The sequence below is a fragment of the Galeopterus variegatus genome, unplaced genomic scaffold, assembly GCF_000696425.1.
Source record: "Galeopterus variegatus unplaced genomic scaffold, G_variegatus-3.0.2 Scaffold2042, whole genome shotgun sequence".
Classification (NCBI taxonomy): Eukaryota; Metazoa; Chordata; class Mammalia; order Dermoptera; family Cynocephalidae; genus Galeopterus; species Galeopterus variegatus.
Genome location: NW_007728153.1, coordinates 30,188 through 48,099, shown reverse-complemented (window position 1 = coordinate 48,099; position 17,912 = coordinate 30,188). Strand labels below are relative to the sequence as shown.

At 44.6% G+C, this 17,912-nt stretch overlaps 1 protein-coding gene across 1 annotated transcript in view; it reads right to left on the bottom strand.

Moving 5' to 3' along the window:
• Positions 1 to 7,571: 7,571 nt before the first annotated feature.
• The window catches only part of LOC103596542 (nose resistant to fluoxetine protein 6-like), a gene marked incomplete at its 5' end in the record, with an annotated part of 38,970 nt that continues 28,629 nt past the window's right edge, over positions 7,572 to 17,912 (bottom strand). Inside the window, 4 exon segments of the mRNA XM_008580184.1 lie at positions 7,572 to 7,696; positions 7,996 to 8,139; positions 13,585 to 13,771; positions 16,078 to 16,210. Of these exon segments, the coding sequence (XP_008578406.1) occupies positions 7,572 to 7,696; positions 7,996 to 8,139; positions 13,585 to 13,771; positions 16,078 to 16,210 (589 nt within the window).

Sequence of the window (17,912 nt, the reverse complement as noted above, 5' to 3'; positions counted from 1 at the left end):
GTGATTAGAGCCAATATTAGATTGTTTGTCAAACTCATTCAAGCTTCCTCCAATAGAGTCATCACACTTGGCCGGGCCCTATTTGCCAAGTTCAACACAGTGCAGCCCGGTGTTAGTTGTCTAAGTGCTGACAGCCTGGACACAATGCTAAGTCCTTCTCATCTCAGGGTTTTGCACCTGAGTGTTCTCAGCTCATGGGAACACAGCAATCGTCACCATCTTTCTCTAACCCAGGGTGTCTCAACCTGGGCACTATTGACATCTTTCACTGGATAATTCTTCCAAGGGTGGGGGATGTACTGTTCTATCACTGTAGGATATTTAGCAGCTTCCATGGCCTCATCCTCTACCCACCAAAGAACAATAAAAATGTCTCCTGACACTGCCAAATCTCCCCTAGGGAGGAAAAAAAGCCTCCCCTCCCCCATCCCCCATTGAGAACTGCTCTAATCTTACATATCAACCTTACAAAGAACTCAAAGGACTGCACCATGAGATCAGGAATTTCACTGGAGCCTTTTTCCCTGGTAGAGAAAATATAAAAGAATATTGCTATGGATTTCATGAACAAGACTCAAAAAAGGACAAGCCAAAAAAAAGGACTGATAATTTCACCTACATATAAAACTTTCACATGGAAAACATAATATACAAAGTTGTCATAGAACTGAAGAAAGTATTTGCAACACAAATAATTGTCAAAGGATTGGTTTTCAGAATACATAAGGGATATCTCAGAATCAATAATAAAAAGGCAAACACCCAATAGAAAAATGGACAAAGGACATGTGTGGCAGGCAGTGTGAGAAGAGGAAACTCCAGATGGCTAATACACACATGGAAATGGTCAACCCCACTGGCAGGCAGGGAATTGCAAATCGAAATGATCACATACTACCTTACACTCATCAAGGAGACAGTAAATTAACAGGCTGATAGTACCTAGTGTTGAGGAAGCACTTAAAAAATAGCATTTATTCCCATATACCACTATTGGAGGTGTAAATTAGTAAAATCACTTTAGAAAACTGTCCAGCTTTGTCAGGTAAGGCTGACTCTTCCATTACTCTGCTGAGTAATTTTTTTTTTTTTTTTTTTTTTTTAAAGATGACCGGTAAGGGGATCTTAACCCTTGACTTGGTGTTGTCAGCACCACGCTCACCCAGTGAGCGAACCGGCCATCCCTATATGGGATCCGAACCCGGGGCCTTGGTGTTATCAGCACCGCACTCTCCCGAGTGAGGGCCATCCCTATATGGGATCCGAACCCGGGGCCTTGGTGTTATCAGCACCGCACTCTCCCGAGTGAGGGCCATCCCTATATGGGATCCGAACCCGGGGCCTTGGTGTTATCAGCACCGCACTCTCCCGAGTGAGGGCCATCCCTATATGGGATCCGAACCCGGGGCCTTGGTGTTATCAGCACCGCACTCTCCCGAGTGAGCCACGGGCCAGCCCCTCTGCTGAGTAATTTTACCCTTGAAAATTAATACATCCCCACGAGGAAACATACACAATGAGTTTGTAACAGCCATGTTTGCAACAGTGGAAAACTAGAAACAAACCAAATGTCTGTCCACCAACTGGGGAATGAATAAACATTTAAGATATACATGCACACAACGGAATATCATTAGTATTAAAAATTAATGGACTAGCAAGATGAACTATGTTTAATGGGGAGTATCATATTTTGGAAGAATAGTACAGTATGGATCCAATTATATAAAGCTTAAAAACAGTGAGTACTACATACCATTTATAGACACATGCATATTGGTAAAAAAATAAAAATAAAAACATGGGTGAAACTTGTATAATAAAGGAGGATGCAGAAGGGTCTATAATTGTGTTTACAATGTTTTATTTTTAAAACAAACAAAAAGAAACACATTTAAAGGAAAATTGGCAAAATGTTAACCTGTGTTTAATTGGGATGGTGGATATGTGGGGTATCAATTGTTTCATTCTCTAGACTTTTCTGAATGTTTGAAATCGCTTATATTTTTAAAAATTAAATATTTAAAAATAAATACAACTGGAAAAGGCAAAACTGTAGCGACTGAAAACAGATAGGTGGTTGCCAAGGGCTGGGGCTGGGGGTGGGCGTGGGGGGGTTGACTATAAAGGGCCCAGGGGGATTTTCAGGAGTGATGGAGCTGTTCTGTATTTTGCTCGTGGTGGTGATTACACAACTGTATGCATGTGTCGAAACTCACAGACAGGTACACTTTTTGAAAGGTGAATTTTATTGTATATTAATAATAAAATAAAACTGAAAAAAATATTATCTGCTAATAATGGTAAGAACAAAAGGTACAGAATTAAACATTAATTATTTTATGAGTTTCTTACATAACAAAAAAGAAATACTATATAAAATTTGATTGTTCTTTGGAAGCATATTTTAATGACTTCCTAGTCATAATCAATAATTTTAAAAATTTAATTGACATTTGAAATAATAATAATAAATGCATCTATCTGTATTGCAGAAACCACTGAAATAACCAGACTTGTGTCTCTTTCTTAATCCAGAGCAAGATGCAATTTCAGGCCATTCTCTCCAGCTCTGGCTGCTCTGATAGATAGAAAGCTCCTTCAAAACAGGATTTCTGACATTCGTATTAATATTCCTGAAGTTCTTATAAACAGGTGTTTATCAGAAATATTTGGTTATTGACTGAATAACTGAACGAATGAGAGAAAGAAGAACCCTTTCTTTGTTTTAGTATCCTGTTTCTATTTTATTGGAGGCAATGTCTTTTCTCCTTTTTCCGAGGATAGTGATTGATAGTTTTGACTCCTTTGTTCTGTGTATTTCTTTTAGTCTCACCCTTCCAGATGCCAAAGGCTTTTCTAAGGTCTGTGGTAACCCGTGATTGTTCTGCTCATGATTAAGAGTGAGGGAGGAAAATACTGACTGGGAGCTTTGCTTTAGGGTGACTAAGCATCCCTGTTTGCCCAGCACTGAGGGGCATCCCAGTGCAGGGGAGTTTCAGCACTAAAACCAACAGTCTCAGGCAAATAGGGCTGAGCTGGTCATCCAACTCTGAGCCCTTGGTTTGAGCTTGTCAACTTTGGGCTTCACTGGCGGGGAAGTGGCTGGGACATTTTTGGAAGAGCCTCTACATCAATATTTTTAGGGCTTTCATCTTGGGCCACTCAGAAACCCCAGAGAAGCAACTTCCAATCTCTTGCCTTGAGAGTCAAGGCTTGTCTTGCAGGTACTGGCAGCCTCCAGGAGGCAGTGTCCTTACACCCCTCATTCTTATGATTTTAGCGTAGTATCCTCATCGTCTGTGCTCCTGGCATTCCTTAATCCAGAGATCCAGTTCTGTCGGTCTCTGTGTGTCTGCCTTGCCCCCCCTCGTATTCATAATGCCCCTACAATCCAGAAATCACAGACTGATGGTACTGAGGGTGGTGAGGACAGGAAGGACTCGCCTTGATGCCCACCCTCTCCTCAGCCAAGACCGCCTTTCCCAGAAGGCCGAGTGCACTTCTCCTTGTGTCCCATTGGTCAGAGGTGGGTCACATGCCCACACCTGGACCAATCACTGACAATCAAAGGCAAAGAGGAGGACCATAACTGGCTTATAGCCAATAGGATTCTGTCCCTTGGTCTGGGAACACGGAGAGTGGAACAACATCGGGGTTTGTTGGCAAGAGAGGAGGGGGCCCTAATGTGTATAGGTCACCAGAAGTGCTGCCTCTCAGCGTCTACAGGCACAGCATTGATTTAAATCTCACTTGGGGTCTAGGAGTTAAAGTTCTAAAGGCTTCTCACCCCTTCAAGTGCCCTGGGGCCTCTTAACTGAGCTTTACTAGAAGGGGGACTGGTTGGCCATTTGGGGAAATGATTCTTAAAAATTGAGCATATCTGAGACCTGGCTCAGAGGGGCCTGCCTATGTTTTTGATAAGCCTCCTGGAAAAGTTTATTTAAAGGAAGAAGAGGTTGGGCCGGCCCGTGGCTCACTCGGAGAGTGCGGTGCTGATAACACCAAGGCCATGGGTTCAGATCCTATATAGGGATGGCCGGTTGGCTCACGTGGGAGAGCGTGGTGCTGACAACACCAAGTCAAGGGTTAAGATCCCCTTACCGGTCATCTTTTAAAAAAAAAAAAGGAAGAAGAGGTTGATTCTTCATGCATTAACTAATGTTTATTTAACACCTACTATGCACCAGTCAAGGTGCTGCGGGCTAGAGACACAGTGGTGAACAAGACGAATGTAGAGGGAAGGCAGTTGTCACTCAGGCCACCCTCCATCCAAGTGCCTGCAGACTTATACTTCATCCAAGGGAGAGGGTCTGTATTAGAGCAAGTAACAACTGCAAGAGCAGTTTCAATAAAAATGTGATGAGCACCAACAGCACTGCTGCAGAGCCTAAGGGAGAAACCATTCATGGCACAAGTGGGGACACAGGGGACTTATCTGCTTGTAGCATTTGTGGAGACCGTTTGTGCTCTGAATGGACACAGCAGTCTCAGCAGCAAGCCAGACCAGCCCACATCGTGGCATGCTTTGGAAGGAGGGTGGGGACATCAGCAGGTGTTGGAGGCACTGCCACGCCCAGCCCCACCCCCGCAGCCACTCTCAGTAGCTCTGGTAGCAGGGCAGGGGCGAGGCAGCTCTGAGAGCCAGATCCACAAAAACAGGAAATAGCAGAGTCCAGGTGTTCACAAGACAATCGAGATAGCCCCAGAATCCCCCAAAAGCAGTCTGGAGGAATTTAAGGGGGATTGAGTCTTTCCTGTTGATGTGACCTATTTTTTATCCACATGTTGGTATGTGGGTATAAAACATGGATTTCAGAATTTAGAAGAATTATAGGGGGTGCCTATCAATTGATATTTACTCTACTCTGAAACTGCTCTTTCTATAAATTTGTCTGCTCTTGATTATACATTTCAAACATATACAAAAATAGAGAGAATGGTATAATGAGGTCCAATGTAGCCATCAACCAGCTCCAAAAATTAACCATATGGCCTCGCTTGTTAATTGACAATCATCGATGCCAGTGCTCCAATATTATTTTGAGGCAAATACCAGATTTTATAAAATTTCATTGATAAATATTTCAGGGTGCATCTAAAAGATAAGGGCTCTTTATATATGCACATATCCACAATACCATTATCACATAAAAAATATCAGCAAATATCTAATCAGTGTTTAAATTTCCAATTGTCTCATAAATGTCATGTGCCTTTTTACAGTTTATTTCAGGATTCAAATAAAGTTCACACATTCTATAAATTTAAAGTTCCAGGGAATTCTGGGTTGAAACAAAACCCACAATAAAATTAGACTTCTCTAACCCTACCTTATGTTTTATGAAATTGTAATATCAGGGAGGATATCTTTTTTCTCCTACAGAAAAGCTTTCCAAGGCTATGTTGGTCATAGGAAAGCTATTTACACAGGTCCCAGGTTTCTAGTCTAATAACTAGGAGCATTTGGCAATTTGCCCACAGAACAATACTGGCAGGTGAGTCATTTCCCACTAGAGTCCACCCACATCGCAGTGTTATGGTGTAAATGCCACTGGCCCTTAATAGCTCCTCTGAGGCCTAATTAAGTTAGAGGATTCAGGAGCTGAAGCAGCCACCAGGGGGCTCCCGAGGAACTCGATGAACTTCGGAGTTACCTAAAAAGCCAGCTTGACCTGCTATATTACAGGAGACTGAACATACCAGGTGAGAATTGGTTCCTCCCTTATTCAGGTCGAGGGGGCTCCCGAGGAACTCGATGAACTTCGGAGTTACCTAAAAAGCCAGCTTGGCCTGCTATATTACAGGAGACTGAACATACCAGGTGAGAATTGGTTCCTCCCTTATTCAGGTCAGTTTCTACCAGCAAAAGAGACCAGACCTCAGGGAGATGAGGCTGGTTCCCAAGGCTGGCTGGAAGAGGTCAAGGTTAGCTATCAGTTGCCCTATCAGAGGATTTGAAGTTCTCAGCCCTCCCCACTGAGATCCACTTGACAGTGAAGAGTGTACACAGATGTGGTGCATTCCGTGCTAATGAGCACCTGTAACGTGCTAATGAGCACCTGATTGTTAATAAATACTTCGATGATTAAGAAAACGAAGAGCTTTATTATAAGCAATGTTAGACATATGTAAGTATGGACGGTTAATGTGAAATTGCACACCTGTAGAAAAGCACCAGCCTGCAAACTTGGATACTTAGACTCTCCATTGGGCTTTGCAAGTCTCTCCCTATCTGTGGGCCACACTGCTGGAAATTGAGGGGGTGGGATAGAAGCCACTCGCTACCGTCTCTTCTTTCTCTGTTAGGAGTTTTGGGGAGGGTACTATATTAGTTTAAGGATACTGTAACAAAGGACCACAAATTGGGTGTCTTAAAACAACAGAAATGTATTCTCTCTCAGTTCTGGAGACCAGAATAGTGAAATCAAGGTGTCAGCAGGGCCACGTTCTCTGACAGCTCTAGGGGACAATCTTTCTTTATGCCTTGCACCTTCTGGTGTTTGCCAGCAAGTCTTGCTGTTCCTTGGCTTACAGATGGCTGAAGTCCTGTGTGTCCTCACGTGCTCTTCCCTCTGTGTGTGTCGGTCTCTTGTCTCCAAATTTCTTCTTTTTATAAGGAAACCAGTTGTATTAGATTAAGTTCTCCCACCCCAGTGATCTTGTTTTAACTTAGTTCTCTCTCTAAAGACCCTATCTCCAAATAAGGGTACATTCTGGGGTACTGGGGGTTAGGACTTCAACATATCTTTTGGGGAGAACACAGTTCAACCCAAAATAGGAACTGTGTTGTAGAAAGACAATGTTTGAAAGGTCTGTAATGACAAACCCATAAACTGTGCATTCTAGTGGCTCATACACCCTGAGGTTCTAGGATGAAGTCATAAGCCTACAAAGATACCGTAATAACACATCAACAATTATGTTGTGGAAAACTACGTACTGTGATTTTATTGAGAAAAGTGAGCAGTATACGCCAAGTGAGCTTCATAACCCAGATCACATTAAATTCACTACGTTTAATTATTTCCTATGATCATTGATACAGAAAATCAAATACAGATCAAGATTTTAAAACTCTAGATTTCTTTGCTAAAAAGATACAACAGAAGGTGATTCTTGTGCTACCCAAGCAATTATCATAGAACTCTTTCATATGGTAANCAACAATTATGTTGTGGAAAACTACGTACTGTGATTTTATTGAGAAAAGTGAGCAGTATACGCCAAGTGAGCTTCATAACCCAGATCACATTAAATTCACTACGTTTAATTATTTCCTATGATCATTGATACAGAAAATCAAATACAGATCAAGATTTTAAAACTCTAGATTTCTTTGCTAAAAAGATACAACAGAAGGTGATTCTTGTGCTACCCAAGCAATTATCATAGAACTCTTTCATATGGTAAATAAGATAACTTGTATATATCAAACACTCAAAAAATCAGATTCTCACCCCTTCTCAGAAATATAGCATTAATTACATAAACGACACCACCCCTGCCTTTGGTACCTTCACCACCACCAGCAAAGGTCCATCCATTCTTTTGGGTTTTAACCAGAACATTCATGGCCCTGCAGACTTTGGTCCTAGCAGGGACCACTTCAGTTCCTGACACAGCTTCTCAATGAACAGCGTCAAGGCCAGCCCAGTGACGAGGGTCAGCAAACAGTGTCCAGAGAAAAGATAGAACCAGAGAGAAAGAAGAGCGTGGTGGACACAGTTTTACTCTATGATTCCTGATGTGTTCAGATCTTAGAGTCTACCATCCTGGCTAAATGAAATGGATCTGTTGGACAAACAATCCTAAACATTAAAAACAAAGATGTCATCCTGTGCTGAAGCCTTCCCTCTTTCTCTCTCAATAGAACAAAGAACAACAAAGCTCTTAAAAAAAAGGGGGGGGGGTCTTCCAAAAAAGCAAACTGGTGGCTTTGTTGCTCAGGAAGAGAACACACTGCAGCACTGTAACAGACTGCTCTCAGACTCACCATGTTGGTGTCAGTGTAGTGAATAAGTGTTTCCTGAAGTCCATTGTGCAGGATGATCAGAATTGGATGCACCAGGTAGCAGGCATAACTGATGCTGGCCAGGAAGCTCCAGATGTCAAAAGAAAGCACCAGGTTCACCAGACCTGAAGGGATAAGCACGGATCACAAAGCCACAAGCCCCTCTCTGCAGCGGTGAAGACAGCATGCTATTATTGCTCCCTTGGGCTCTGCACCTCAGTCTGTGAACTTTTCCTAAGATCTTTATGCATTATGATTTTTTAAGGAGTGTACATAAAAAGAAACGTTTCTGCTGCAGGAATATGATAACATAAGAGAGATGCTAATATGGAGTTTTTGGTGAGGCGTACTTCCTTAGCATGGTTTCAGCCCCTGAGCACAGACATTCCAAGTGTCAAACAAGGTGCAAAGTCCTAGCACTAGCCCAGGTTCTGGTTTAAGATGTGGCCACACTAGCGGCTGGGCCAGGGACGAGGCACTTAACATTGCCAGGCCTCAGCCTCTTCATCTGTTAGTGAGAGGCTAGCATGTGATCACCTCTAGGTCCCTTACTGGACAAATATTCTGTAACTTGGTACATCTTCTAGAACTGTGCTGTCCCAGACAGTAGCCACTTGTGGCTATTTAAATTAATTAAAATTAAATACAATGAAAAATTCCTCTCTGAATAGTACTTGCTGCTATCTGTAATAGGTTGAAGAGTAATCCTCCAAAAGATACGTCCTCCAGGAACCTCAGAATATGACTTTATTTGGAAGAAGGTCTTTGCGGATGTAATTAAGGTAAGGAACTCGAGACGAGATCATCCTGGATTAGGGTGGGCCCTAACTCCAATGACCAGTGCCCTTATAAGAGACAGCAAAGGAAATAGAAAGACACAGGAGCCATCCCAGACTCCTTTCTTTCTCTTGCATCTACGGAGTGCTGTCAATCTGTCTTACAGATGTTTCCCAAATCAGACCACTGCTCACCACCTCCAGTGCTAACACCCTCATCCCACCGTCCATCGCCACCTCCTCTACAGCAGCTTCCTAAGGGATCTGTTGGTCTCTCTTGCCACCCTGGAGTCCTCATGCAGTCTCCAAAGTAACATTTTAAAATCACAAATCATATCAATGTGCTATGGTCTGAATGTTTGTGTAAATGGTCTTGCCATTCGTAATAACTTCGTATAGCATACATAAATCACAAATCATATCAATGTGCTATGGTCTGAATGTTTGTGTTCCCCACAAATTAATGTGTTAAAATCCCAAACCCCCCAAAGTAATGGTATTAGGAGGTGGGTCCCTTGGGGTGATCAGATCATGAGGGCAGAGAGACTCTAGGGCCCTAGAGAGCCTTTTTATAAGGCTTCCGCCATGTGAGGACACATCTAGAAAGTTCCACCTGTGAACCAGAAAGCAGGCCTTCAACAGACTCTGAATCTGCTGATGCCTTGATCTTATAGTTCATAGTCACTAGAACTGTGAGAAATGAATTTTTGTTGTTTATAAGCCACTCAGTTTATGGTATTTTGTTATAGCATCTCAAATGGACTAAGACATTGTGTCACGTAACATTTAGAATAAAATCTAAACTCTTTGGCCGGCCTGTGGCTCACTCGGGAGAGTGCGGTGCTGATAACACCAAGGCCACGGGTTCGGATCCTGTATAGGGATGGCCGGTTCGCTCACTGGCTGAGCGTGGTGCTGACAACACCAAGCCAAGGGTTGAGATCCCCTTACAGGTCATCTTTAAAAAAAAAAAAAAAATCTAAACTCTTCCACATGGTCCTGCAGGCCCTGCTAACCTGGCCCCTCCCTCCTCTCTGGCCTCACTTCCTCTCTCTCTCCCCTGGATCTTTGATTCCTGTCTTGCTGGACTTGCTGTTCCTCGCATGCACTAACCTCTCTCCAGCCTGCAGACCTCTGCCCTAGCATTCCCTCTGCCTGGAATGCTTTTGCACGTCTTTGCAAATGCACCCCTATCCCAGTTACCTTCTAATCCCTGCCTTATTTTCAGTCACTATATTTATCTGCATCTGGAATTATATGTTTATTTACTTAATATGGTTCTGGATTGGTTGCCTGTGAATGCTGTAATAAATTGCCACAATCATGGTGGCTTGAAACAACAGAAATTTATTCTCTCAGAGTTCTGGAGACCAGAAGTACAAAATCAATATCACTGAGCAAAATTAAGGTGTCGTTAGAATCACACTCCTTCTGGATGCCCTAGGGGAGAATCTATTCCTTGTCCCTTCCAGCTTCCAGGTGACTTTTGGCATTCCTTGGCTTGTGGCCACATCATTCCGATTTTCAATGCCAACATCTTCCAGTCTCTCGCTGCTATGTCTCCATATCACCTCCTCTGTGTATAGTCAAATCTCTTTCCGCTCCACTCTTATAAGGTGACAGGTGATTACATATAAGAGTCCACCCAGATAATCCAAGATAATCTCACCATCTCAAGATCTTTAATTTAATTACATCTGCAAGGTCCTAGGGATTAGGACTTGATATCTTTCAGGGACATTGTTGAGCCTTCTAGAGCATTCTCACCTCCCCACTTCCCCCACTACGCCCTTGTAATCTCCTGCAAGGGAGGAATTTCTTATGTCTATTGCTATATCCCAGCATCCGGAAAAGTGCTTGGCATAGAACAAGCTCTCAATAAGTATTTTATGTAATTAAGTGAATAAACAGAGATGAACTCATAGACAAAAAATGTGCTTTCCCCAAGTGGAGGCCAAATAAGGTGAACCAAGATTTCACTGTAAGACAAAACAAAATACTTGTAGGAAAATTAAGTTGTCAAAGAGCCCATGTTCATACAGGTAGACCAAATGCAGAAGAACGTGCCCTACAGCAAACAGTAGCATATTTACATTGTGAGCTACCACTGACTGCCACAAACTGTCCATCACATTAAATTAATGCTGTTAATCCAGATTTGTTTTGGTTTTATAGTTTTATCATTGCTTGATAAGTTTGTTTTGGCTTTATAAATTCATAAACGTAAAAAATCAGTAGATAGGTTTATATTTGTTCATGTTTAAGTAAAATCAGAATAAAAGCAATTTAGGCCAATGCTAAAGATCCAAAAGAATTCTTATGCCTTTAGAATTTGATGACCACCACCACAGGTGACAGGGTAGCACCGAAGGATTTTAACCAGAGGAGTAACATTGTTGGAAGTTGACTCAAGCAACTCAGCAGAAGACTTTGAGTGTAACAGGACCAGCATGGTCTACACCGGTACCAACAGAAGCTGATTAAAGAGATTATTTGAACCATCAAGATCCTTTCTAGTTCCAAGAGTCTCAAACACTTTTTCTTTAAACACTCCTATTTTTTTCCTAAAGTTCATCAGGCAGACACACATTTTCTAAAAATTTATCTAAACTATCATCTCCTACATTCACCTACCAATCAACCTTGATATCTCCTAGACAGTGTTGGAGAAACGGATCTAGAACACCTATAATTGTGGATTGGCAACATACCTTTGAATGATAAATTACTCAATAATAAACAAAAAGGCTTGTTCATCACCCGGATGAGGAGAGATATCACCCTTACTCAGAATAATGATTGGGAATATTTACTAGTTTCACTGTAGTGACAATACTGCAAAGTAGTTTCACCTTCTTTTTTTTTTTCCCCCCTTTTTTCGTGTCTGGCAACGGATCGCAACCCTCAGTGTCGCGCCCGTACCAGACCAAGACCAGCAACGGGATCGCAACCCTCGGTGTTGCTCCCGCACCTCGCTCAGCCAGTGAGCAGGACCCCGTCTGTACGTGGGATCCGAACCCTTGGCAGGAGCGCCACTGCACTCCCAAGCGGCACACTGTAGCAGTGCGCCACCGGGCCGGCCCATAGTTTCACCTTCTAAGTAAGTGCTCAGCCAGTGAGCAGGACCCCGTCTGTACGTGGGATCCGAACCCTTGGCAGGAGCGCCACCGCACTCCCAAGCGGCACACTGTAGCAGTGCGCCACCGGGCCGGCCCATAGTTTCACCTTCTAAGTAAGCCATTCCTCTCTAATCATTACTTACATTAGCCTGTTATTCTTGATAACAGCAGGCCTTCCCACATTAGACAGGAATACTATGATGTTTGACACAACATTATGAATTGCCTATGCCGGTCCAGAGGAAGTCCTTGTCTATGTTCTGAGGCTACAGGGGTGGGGTCAGGATTGTAGTCACATGATCGAAACAGTTGTGCATAAAAGCAAATACAGGGCCGAGCCCATGGCACACTCGGGAGAGTTTGGCGCTGGGAGCGCAGCAGCGCTCCTGCAGCGGGTTCGGATCCTATATAGGGATGGCCGCTGCACTCACTGGCTGAGTGCAGTGCGGCCGGTCTCAAAAAAAAAAAAAAAAGCAAATACATCAGTGAGAGAGAATGTAGCCCACTTTTTCTTTAACATCATTTTTCCATATAAAGGAAAGCCGGTTAAATTAAAATATTAAAGAACAAATCCCTCATATTAAAATACTCATAACATTCAAGGACAGTTTTAATGAACATCTGAGAAAGGTGCTATCACGCAGCGATGGAGAGTATCGGCTTGAGAAGTTGCACTGGGTCCTGGGTTCATTTTCCAGCTCAAGTCCTTATGGGCTGTGTGACCTTCACTGTGTTGCTTCATCTCCAGCATGTTTGTCCTCAGGGAGAAACAGAGCTAATTGTAGGTGTAACTCACAGGGGTGTGTTACCCGGAATCATGTGGGTGAAGTTTTCTGCTGTGTCTGGTACTCAGCCTGTGCTCAATTAACAGGAGATGTTAGAATCACTCAATTATTTTTTCCTTGAAACTGTGGTTTCCATCCACTTTTGTTGAGGCTAACTGGTCTGAGTCCCCGGGCTAAGTTTAAACTCATCCAGATTATTTCCCTAGAGTAAAAAGCTATCTGCCTCCACCAGCCTCAGGGCTGCTGGGTAGTCTGGGGCCAGAACCTCTCCCGGATGTTTCCTGCCAGCTTTGGTGCTGTCATTTGCTGACACCGCAAGCACCCAGTTCACACCTCATGCCAAATAGAGAAGAAAGAGAGGAAACGTCAGCTGGCTTGAATACATTCACATTTCTAATCTGGAGAAGATTCCTTTCTTTCCATTGAAGTCCTTTATCTGCTTGACACCCTGCATGTTGAAAGCCAGCTAGACAGAAATACAATCTCCCCAGTTATCCAAGAAGATCTTGGTGGGAAACTGAGGCCCAGTGTGGGCCTGGACAGAAGTCCTGTCCCCAGCACTGGTATTTCTGTTACCACTACATTACTCTGCCAGAATTATCTTTGAACTTCTCAACTAGCTTCACTAGACAGGCTGCAACTTTTTCTTTAAGAACCTAAAACCAGTATATAAAATCTGTGTAAAACCAGTGTAAAAATCTGAAACCAATTATGTGTGGGTGTTTCCCCCAAAATATAGACAAATTGTTGTTTTCGAGTCACTATCAGAGTCATTCATCAACCACTACAGCAAATAGAAGTCCTTCTGGGTACAATCTTTGTGTGTCAAATCTGTCCCCTTTAAAGGGACAGTGTGTGAGCCCCAGAGCAAAGCCTATGCCATCTCATACACCCATGGCCTCCCCGGCAAGTGAAGATGACCCAGCCCACAGCCACTGCCCACAGGGTCCAGTGCAGGGCCTGATAGAGCACAGTGGCAGCTGGAGAGGTGACAGAAGTGTCGTCCACGGCGTAGGCCAGAGCTACCACGACAAATAGGTTCAACAGGCAGCAAGTCCACCCCAGCAGGGCCTGCCCCTGCAGGAAAGGAGGGTGGCTCACTGCCCATTGCAGCCACTGTGGGTCTACCTTCTTTCACATAAACTTACTTTTTTGGTGTTATTACTGTCACTTCTGGTTTCTATTGGTAAATCTCAGTCATTGTGCCGATTTGACTAAAATAGAAGATTCAGATGAGTGGTTACCAGGGGTTAGGTATGCTGGGGACAGTGGGGTGTCGCTAGTTTCTGGCCACCAGGCTCTTCAGGAGCTCACTCTTTGAGCCCATCACCTCTTGGCTAATTCCTTGGCCTAAACAGGCCTGTGCTCTCTCAGCCTGCAGCCTGGGCATCACGTTCTCTCCTATCCTTGTCCATCTATCTTTGCTCCATAGTGCTTCCCGCCTTATGTCACTCCTAGCCCACGGCACATGCCCAGCTTCCTCCAACGTGGACCCTGTGTTCTTATTTTCTAGCCTCTAAAGCTCCGAGTTCAGTCTACCCAACCCTCTATGTTGTTTGTCTGGCTCAGCTTGGCTTGTATTCCAGCATCGTGCTCCTGGTCCTGGCGTGTCCCTTGAGGAGGTTCCCAAATGCTCCCTCTTCATCTCAGCTTTTCTCTTTTGCTGACAACCATTTTCTCCCTGGGCCCACATGTAACCTGGACGATGTTGAAGCATCTCTTTAATGGCATTCTGTTATAATCTACAACTGAATTATGCATTTCCATGGAAATATCATAACTCCAACCTATAGAAAAAGTCATATAGCCCCTGTATATTTGTTCCTTCCAGTTAAATCCTGTCTCCTGTTTCTGCCATGAGCAACATAAGATTTTCCAAGGATCAGGGCCTCTTCTCCAAAACGTCTAGGTGAGGTACCCACAAGACCCAGGCAAAGAAATGTACAGCCTAGCAGAGAGATTTGGAGCAGGAGACAGGATTTAACTTTCATTCATTCATTTACTGAGTGTCTTCAGTGAGTCGGATCTCAGAAGCACATGCTGGGGATTCGGAGGGAGTGAGACAGGCTGTGCCCTTAAGGAGCTCACAGTCTCTGGGGCAGACAAATGCTTTACCACGTGGTAAGAACCAGGGTCCAAGAGTGCACAGTGCATAGAGGAACACAAAGGAGGGACACAGCCCAGCCTGGAGGGATAAGGGAGGAATTCCTGCAGTGAAAACTCCAGGTGAGCCTTCGAGGCTAAATAGAAGTCAAGTCAGATGAAGGGAGGGGTTGGTGGAGGAAAGCCGGAGGGTGGAAAGGCACATTCTAGCCAGAGAAGGAAGCATGAGCAAACACACAGATGCCAGGAATCGTGTGTGTGTGTGTGTGTGTGTGTGTGTGTGTGTGTCTGTGTGTGTGTGTTAGTGAGATAAGTCGCCATGAGCAGGTCAGTATCACTGACTCACAAAGAGCAAGGCAGAGGGTGGCATCAGTGACAACACTGGAGAAATAGGCAGAGCCATGTCATTGGGACCTCGAGGGCCTTACTGAGATCAAGCTTTATTCTGGAGGTCAAAAGCAAGCCATTGAAAGATTTTACATGTTCAAGGACTTGGTGTTTTAAATAGATGGCCCCAAGAGTGGATTTGAGATCAGTAAGACTGGAGGCAAAAAGCTAGCAAGGAAGTCCAGCAAGGGATGAGAAGAGCTTCAACAAGGTCAGCTGGAGAGGCTAAGAGAGGACAGCAGGAGAAACGATCAGCAGGGCTTGGTGGTTGATTGGATGGGAAGGGTGGTCAAGGAGGAGGCATCCAGAATGAACCCAGGCAGCCAGCTTGAGCAGCGAGGTTAGAAGGTGAACCGGAATGATGGCCCACAAAGAAACCAGAGAAGGAAATGTGTGTTCAGGGCCCACCTGGAAGGCAAAGATACAGCTTCTCCCCTCTGGACACCTCACGTCCTGATACTCAGATGGAACCATGAAATCTGACCAAGAATGCTGTCTATGGAAACCAAGGAGTGTGTGCTGTTAAAAATCCAACTCAATTCACTATCTCCTTTCGGAAAATGGTCTTGCCATTATAATCTCACTGGGTGTGTTTTCCCATATCAGTGGTTTCTTTGGGTCTGTACCAAGGCTCCGATGGGTGGGACCCCACTGGGTTCCAACTATGGAACTTTGTCTTTTTCAGTGAAGGAAGCAGAGAATCAAGCTCTGGCAGGAAGATAAAGTCCTTCTTATTCTTTAGCATGAACAGATATCAGTAACGCCCTGAAGCACAACAAAGCACTCAGAAGGCTGACTCTTCCCGCTCATGGCTTCGGAATATTCTGGCCAGATGGGCCACACCAGTCCCAGCCAGACCCGTGCCTGTACACTGAGGCACGGGGAAAACATACCTTGGTTCTGAGAACGTTTGCCTGGTGGTTCTGATGCATGAAAATGCTCAGAAAGAGGCCCACAAGGAAGGGCCAAATTCGGCAGTAGGGCTTGATGTAGTACACCAAGAAATACAGTACAGTTGTGCTTTCCCTGAAAAAGGCAAGGAAACAAGGCAACAGTTTATGTTTGATGTGGACATGGAAAAGGGAATCCCAGAGATATCCACTGGAGCAATCAGAAAATCCAAGGGTAGAATTGGGGCACATTTGTTCAGTTCTTCAGGAATGATCCACAGGCCCTGATGAACCTATCTTCAGCCGCAGCTGGCTTGTTCAAATTCCAAATTCCCTTGGGCACCTCTACCCTGGACCCCAAGGAAATACGATGACTGTATTCATTTTAATAGTTGTTTCTGGTGGCTGATATATCAGATGGCTCTAAAAATGTGGTGCCCAGAAGTGAACCCAAGACTCCCAAGGACAGAGACTGTCATGTGAGAGAAGAGAAGTTCTAAGAGGTTCAGGCCACAGCTTCAAAGAGAGTATTTTATCTCTTTGAAGCTGTGGGTTGTCAAGGTGTGGCCCCCTGACACCAACAGCAACATCAGCTGAGAACTTATCAGAAACCCAAATTCATGGACCTCACCCCAGACCTACTGAACAGAAAACTCTGGTGGCAGACCCAGCCAGCTGTGTTTTAACACACCCTCCAGATGATCCTGATGTCCCCCAAGTTTGAGAAGCACTGCCCAGTGTCCTGTCACTAATGTCCAGGCTGCATGCCTGCACCACACTCCCAGTGATTCTGATTCAATTGGCCCGGGGTGGGGCTGGAAGTATCACTGGCATCTAAAACCTCTCCAGGTGACTCTGTGCACCCAGGGTTGAGAACCACTGGGCTAGACACAAGCCAGCCTCCTCCTCCTTCACCTGGGCATTCCCCAAAGGCAGATGACATCATATGGGAAGGGCATGGTGCTCTCCTAGTCAGGAAGATTGCAGTGTAGTCATTCATTCACTCACTCATTCATTCATTCCACCCACTCACAAATACCTATTGAACAGTTATGTACCAGGCACATTCTGGGCTGTTTTATTTTGGGAGGCTGCTCTGCAAAGGTGACATTTGCACAGACACCTAAAAGAAGTCTAGGAGAACGCCCTGCCAAGATCTTAGATTCTAATGGAAGAGCATTCTAGGCTCAGGGAACAGTAAGTGTGAAGGCCCCGGCAGGAGAGTGTGCTTGATGTGTTGGAGTGAGGCGGCTATGTGGCTGGGGGTGGTAGATGAGGCCAGGCGGCCACTGGAGAGGGTTCGGATCCCACATACAGACCGGCCGCTCACTGGCTGAGTGAGGGGCAGGGGCAACACCGAGGGTTGCGATCCCGTGGCCGGTCCCGGTCCGGTACGGGCGCGACACTGAGGGTTGCGATCCGTTGCTGGTCACAAAAAAAGACAAAAAGGAAAATAAAATAAAATAAAATAAAAAAGTCAGTTGCCTGCACCACACTCCCAGTGATTCTGATTCAATTGGCCCGGGGTGGGGCTGGAAGTATCAGTGGCATCTAAAACCTCTCCAGGTGACTCTGTGCACCCAGGGTTGAGAACCACTGGGCTAGACACGAGCCAGCCTCCTCCTCCTTCACCTGGGCATTCCCCAAAGGCAGATGACGTCATATGGGAAGGGCATGGTGCTCTCCTAGTCAGGAAGATTGCAGTGTAGTCATTCATTCACTCGCTCATTCATTCATTCCACCCACTCACAAATACCTATTGAACAGTTATGTACCGGGCACATTCTGGGCTGTTTTATTTTGGGAGGCTGCTCTGCAAAGGTGACATTTGCACAGAC